The following is a 6,502-nucleotide window of genomic DNA, read 5'->3' as shown; positions in this document are numbered from 1 at the left end:
CCGCCGCCTCGGAGGCCCAAGCTCGCAGGCAAGCCCAGAGCAGCAAAGGAACCTCCGGGCCCGCCCCGTCGTGGTGACGGGCGTCACCGCAAGCCAATGGGCGCGCCGGGAGGCGGGGCAGGCCGGCCAAGGGGGCGGGATTTCCCGCGCGGCAGCGCGGCCCCTTGGAGCCTGGCGAGGGCTGCAGACCCATCAAGAGAGGGCGGGTCGGGGTCAGCTGCTGCAGGCGGGCCGGCGCGGGAGCTGTGGGCGGCCGCCGCGTCTTCTGCTGCCGCCCTCCCTCCGCCACGATGCCGGGGATCGACAAGCTGCCCATCGAGGAAACGCTGGAGGACAGCCCGCAGGTGAGGCGCGGGCGGCGGCGGGCTGCGAGGGAAGGAGCGGGGCTGGCCGACCCCAGGCCTGGCGCTGCCGCGGCCGCAGGTGCCAGCCCTGGCCTAGGTGGGCGCCGCCCCCCAGTGTCCCCGCCGGTAGCTGGCGGCGCCCCGAGCGCGGAGGCCGGGCCGCCCTCCCGAGGCCCGCGTGGGCCTGCGCCGCTGGGCCGAGAGCCGCGCGCGGGGTCTGGGACGTCGGCAGGCTGCGACCGAGCCGCGGCCGCCTTGGCTCGTGGGCCCAGCGGTCACGTACGCGCGCGGGGCTCCCTTGTATTTGACAAAAGATGCTTTATGATCGCCGTGATGTGAGGTGGTAAATCCAGATCCTGGAATTTTCTCTTCGAAAACCTCTTCGGAGAAAATGCAGAAGGAGAAAAGAGCCCGTAGACTTAATGATTTCTGACCAAGCTAGGGAAGGAAATGGATAGCTTTCGGGGGGGAGATGCTGAAAGGCTGTTGATATGCCCGTGCGGAGAGTCCTTGGCGAAGCCCGTCAGGGGTCCCGGAGCCTCCCGGCCGAGTGTCGTGGCCGTGAGTGTAGCCGCTGTCACTCGGGCCATGCTCGCCGAGTGGAGGACGGCGCCTTCGCGGCTTCACGACTGCTGCGCCCTCGTTGCAGACTTGGCTCTAATAAACTCATCAAAATAAAAGCCCTGTGTTTTGTGCGTTGGGGCTGATGCTAGTGTGGTTGCTCTAGCTTAAGATAGTCTAGGAAAACGTAACCATTACTGATGTTTTCAGTACTGAAGAATGCAATCAGCGATGTTAAAACCATGTTGGTAGGCGCTGTAACTTGCGTTGAGAAACTTCATCCCTAGGCCTGTCTCTTACACAATAAGGGATGTAAGACGGTGTTGCTGGTTGGCTACCACTTAGAATGAAATGTTGTTCATTTAGAACTACAACTGCACATATTTCATGTGTTTAATATGTTTAATATGACTCCAAAAGAACAGGAGGGAGGGGCTGGATCCCCCTTTACTGTATGATATGGCTGCCATGGATGTGGTGCCAATTTTGATTACCAGGTTGAAGTTGGGCTCTGATTGTGGAATTGATTTGGGTTTTTTTCACGCTGAAAGTTATCTTCACAGGCCAGTTGCCAGCTGGTAATATACTCCTATCAGCCTATGTTGACACAAAGAGAAACTGACTTCTTGGCTTATTTTGACTGCCAGAATAGCCAGTTCAAATGCTTAACGATTTCTGTAGTATAAAGTCATAAACTACATTTGTTTCAGATGTTTAGCAAAAATTTTGTGGGATGCATTGGTCAGGTGTACTTTTGTCGTTTTACTTTTTTATTTTATAAGACTCAACAGGTGCCTTACCTTTCTTCTCATACCTGGGCTTGCTTTTATAGCTCATAAAGACTACACACTGCTCAGAATGGGTTACACAGTGCCCTAGCCATGATTTAGGAGGGTATAATCTCTTGACTCATCTAATTTCTTGAACTTTTCACACAATTAGTTTACAACTTGAGCTCCTTTTTGTACAGGCATGTGCTGTATTAGTATTAGTTTTATGGTAATTTTTAATGAAATAGCCACGTTGATAGTCTTTCAATTTCTAGAAGTAGTAAATTTGAACTAGTTAGTGTTTACTTGGGAAAATTAATTGGGACAACTGGGATTTAGAAGGGTAAGACACTGGGAAGCAATTCTTGGGGAAAACCTGTGGCAAGATGGAAAGCCCTGGATTGGGGATTCAGGATATAAGGGTTTTAGTCATTACTGCTGCTTAGTACCTTCTACCTTAGGGCAAGTCACTTAACTTCTCTGAACTTCAGCTGTTATAGATAGTGAATGTTTTAATCTTTGTACTTGATTATGAAAATAATGGTTGTTTGCTTCAGAAAAATTGGAAGATACAGAAAGCACAGTTACCTGTCGTGCGCCCAGCAGCAAACTCTGTTAACAGTTTGCTTTCTTTTTTCTAGTTTTTTTCTCTTACACCTTCTATTGTGATTGAGATTATATTGTGCATAACGATTTTTATTTGGCTTTAACTACACATTGTAGCTTAAGTACCTTCACACGTTATTACATACTGAATAAAAAATTCAAAGGTTGCACATTTCCTTGACTCACTTAAAATAGTTGTCCTGTTGTTGGACTTTTAGAGTTTTTCCCAAGTTTTGCTTTTATATATAGTGCTAAGATTAATGCTTTTGGGCATCAATTTTTGTTCTCATCGGGACTATTTATCTAGGATAGAGTCCAAGAAGTTGAGCAACAAAGAGGAGGAAAACTTCTAAAGCTCCTGATAGAGATGTTTTTATTAGATTATTTGATCCTAGTCAAAAATGGCCTGCCAGTTGCTATGTAAAAAAGTTAGAGCCTGGGAGTCATGAAAGACTACCCTGAATTACAATTATCATTTTTTAGTTTTAATTTAAAGTAAGGAAGTATTAAAATAGGGGCATATTTGCAAGTCCAAACCCAGCTGATTGCACATAAACATCTTTAGAATTATCTTGCACAAACCATACCATTCTGTAAAAGATACCATATGTTGAAGTAGGAAATCTTAAGACTATACTAGATGCCTTATCAATGCTTATATATTATTGTTTTGAAAATCAGAAACAAAATTAAACTTTCTATTTAGTAAGAAAAGATATGATCTTTAAAAAATAATTGATTTTATATGTAGATAAAAATCTTATCAACGATCCATCTAAGCTAGAACTGTGCAGGCAAACTCCAGTCCCAAATGAAGGCTTTTCTCTTTGGTATAATATGAAATACTCAAAGATTATGAGAGATACTTTTTAAAAATTCACATTTTGACATCTCTTATATTGAGATGTCCCTTACAGTTGATGTTGTTTTACTTGTAATTGCCTGCAAATGTACACACTTGGTTATTTCTCCCAGTGACATAAGTGGCCAAGTGTAGCCTTTTAATGTTCAGCCAACAAATCAATTTACAACCACTTGAAGGATTATCAGTCTTTTTTTTTTGTCTGAAAATATTTCTTTGACAGCTAGTAACATGAAGCAAGTGCTGCCATCAAAACTTGCTGACTGGGTATCAATAATTTGGAAGAAAATATTGGAGATAAAAGTGGAGCACTTCTGAGAAATATTTGTCACCTACTCGTGGCACAGAATAATATTGCATGTGAAAACATGGCTAGCGGTGTCTCTTATGTCAAAAAATTATGCACAAGAGTTGAAATTTTAGGGTTATATTAAATTTGTGCAACTTGTGTTTTCTTTTTTGTGTTTATTTGAGAGTTATATGAAAAATTATGTCAAAGATCTGTTTCCATAAATATAAAGTAAAAACTTCAAGACATTAGAAAACCTGAATTCATAGCTTAATTGCCAGCATTGTTTTGTTTGTGACAGTAGTATATTAAACTGGCGCAGCTCACAGTGAATGCCGTCATAGATTCAATGAAATGGTGGTACCATATTGATTGCATTTTTGTAAGCTGCTAACTTTAAACAGTCATTATACAGTCTTGAACTCGATCTTATTAGCTTTACATAAGGAAGCTGTTTCAACCCTGTTTGAGGCTAAGAACATCTTTTAAATTTAAGTCCACTACACATTTTTGCATAAATGTGTTATTCCTTGAATTAGAATGCTAATTTTTGAAGAAAAAAAGAAAACGTAAGTGGCAGACTTTTCTTAAGAATGGCACTTGGAAACAAGATTCATGATGCTTTCTTTTTTACATCTTAAAATAGCACTTGGGGAATGGCAATAGGGCATTAGAGCTAAAAAATAAAAAGATTCTGTCAGATCTAAATCTCTGGGGCATGGGGAAGTAGAGGACTGAGATAACTTGGACTTCATATACTGGTATAATGATTTTACGCTGCTTTTTAAAACAACCATAGTGACTTAGCTTTCTCTTCTGAAAATAGGAAGCTAAGGAATAAGTTGATTTTTAGAAACCAGCTTCTAAGGCTGAGGTATAAATTAACTATTTGTAGAATAAAAGTACAAGGTCATCTTTTAGATTTTAAGCTGTAGTTATCTCAATAATTCTTGGAATTTAATTCTTATCCTGCCTTTGGGATATAAAAAGGTGAACATACTTTGCCTTTATGCTGAGTTTCCTTATCTCTGATCCTTTTTATTGACAGTCTTAACATTTACTGACTGACAAGTTTTTACTCTTAAAGTGAAGGTAATTTTTACATGCTCATGCTCATTGTGGGCAAAAAAAAAGCGCCTAACAACGTAGAAATGTATAAAGAAGAAGAAAAATGATTCCAAATTCTGCACTCAGAAAAAACCTAGTTAGCATTTTACGGGCCACGTTGGGGAGGGGAAGGGGTACTATGGTGTTATTTTGGATTATGATGGGGAGGGGTTTGGCACTACTAGAAGAGACTATGGAAAAAGAGAAATAATCAGGGACTTCCCTGGTGGCACAGTGGTTGACATTCCACCTACCAATTCAGGGGACATGGGTTCAATCCCTGATCCGGGAAGATCCCACATGCTGCGGAGCAACTAAGCCCGTGCGCTGCAACTGCTGAGCCCACGTGCTGCAACTACTGAAGCCCACGCACCTAGAGCCTGTGCTCCGCAACAAGAGAAGCCACTGCAATGAGAAGCCCACGCACTGCAACGAAGAGTAACCCCTGCTTGCTGCAACTAGAGAAAGCCCCTGCGCAGCAATGAAGACCCAACACAGCCAAAAAAAAAAAAAAAAAAAAACAGAGAGAGAGAGAGGGAAATAATCATACTAAGTTATTCTGAAAAAAGATATTTAAAATATTTATACATGGAATATTGTTAATATAGTCTTGACTGATTCTGTAGATTTGTTTTTAGTTTAATTACAGACTTTTAATTCATAAAAATATACCTTTGTTGTTCCTTCTAAGGTTTGTGTAACATAGTTGGAAAATCTATCTGTTTTAATAAAGTGAAATTGAGAATAAAGAACCCCAGCATCTTGGCATTACTATCAAAAGAGAGAAAATAGATCAAAACTCAGAATTGTTAGAGTTCTAATATCCTGTGATTTTTCCATCTTTTAGGAAAAAAAGATTTCCACTTGATTTATATAATGGTTAACATAAACTTAACTGCTTTTATTTTATACAGACAAGGTCTTTACTGGGTGTATTTGAAGAAGATGCTACAGCTATTTCCAACTATATGAACCAGTTGTATCAAGCTATGCATCGGATTTATGATGCACAGGTAAAGAACTAAAGGCTGACTCAGTGCATTTATAAAATAAATCTTTAAGCCCATGAGGACAGAGATAGTGTCTGTCTTATTTACTGGTGCCTAGCCCTGTCCAGGGTGCATAGTAATAAACATTTGTTGAATGGGTGAATGAACATTAAGTATTTTGTATTACAGAGCTTACATTTAAATTACTAGTGTATAGTTTGTAGCACTACAGAAGTGATGAAGATTGAAGCATTTGCTCCTTTTCCCCAAACATAGTAAGGACTTTCTTAGTGAAACTCATTGATAATGATCTTTGCGTAAGATTTGACGTAAAACCCTGTATTGTCACCAGTATTTTCCCTAATCATGCTTTTAATCTTATGGGATACTTCCCCTTTTTGAGCAGAGGATTTGAAAGTAGCTAGCCTCTATCTAGTTAAAAGGTAATAAAGAGTAGATATAGCTCCGGGGTACTAGGAGATGAATTTTAAAAGGATGTGACTAGATTATTTTGGTTGAACAGGCATAAGATTTGAGGCTCTGTTTATGTAACTTAATTATAAGCCTTAACAGCAACCTGGGTTCTATGATAAACTCTCTTTGGGATTAATTAAGTGTACAAGTTTCTTTTTTGCCCCTTCTCAATTTCTCTTCTTTCTGGACTCAAATTTTCGTTATGTACTTTAAAGTTACTGTGATAGTTACTTATTTATTTTTCTTAGTGATAGGTCGCTCAAGAATTTGATTTCTGACCACACAGATTAATATGTAAAAGAAACATTACATATGTCATTATATTCATCACTGAAAAAAAACCTTTAATTAAACAAAGCATTTCCTTCATATGGCTACATTGCTATATGGTATGACTAGGTCACATGGTTGTATGTTATTTTGGTTGTATGTTATTAAATGCTTATCATGGTCTAGTATCAGCATCTAGAGAGAGGGATAATCAGTTATCAGTGTAGACT

General features: G+C 40.4%; 1 protein-coding gene across 2 annotated transcripts in view; it reads left to right on the top strand.

Annotated features, from left to right (window-relative positions):
• The first annotated feature begins 130 nt into the window (after window positions 1–130).
• The window catches only part of APPL1 (adaptor protein, phosphotyrosine interacting with PH domain and leucine zipper 1), a 34,439-nt gene continuing 28,067 nt past the window's right edge, over window positions 131–6,502 (top strand). For both annotated transcript variants that reach the window (XM_059078038.2, XM_059078037.2), the window contains exons 1-2: window positions 131–344; window positions 5,454–5,552. In XM_059078038.2, coding sequence (XP_058934021.1) covers window positions 291–344; window positions 5,454–5,552 — 153 coding nt within the window. In that variant the 5' untranslated portion in view covers window positions 131–290. The remainder of the gene's footprint in view (window positions 345–5,453; window positions 5,553–6,502) is intronic.

Source organism: Kogia breviceps, chromosome 10 (genome assembly GCF_026419965.1).
Source record: "Kogia breviceps isolate mKogBre1 chromosome 10, mKogBre1 haplotype 1, whole genome shotgun sequence".
NCBI lineage: Eukaryota > Metazoa > Chordata > Mammalia > Artiodactyla > Physeteridae > Kogia > Kogia breviceps.
Note: the sequence above shows the minus strand (reverse complement) of the source record. Positions and strands in the feature narration are given on the sequence as shown.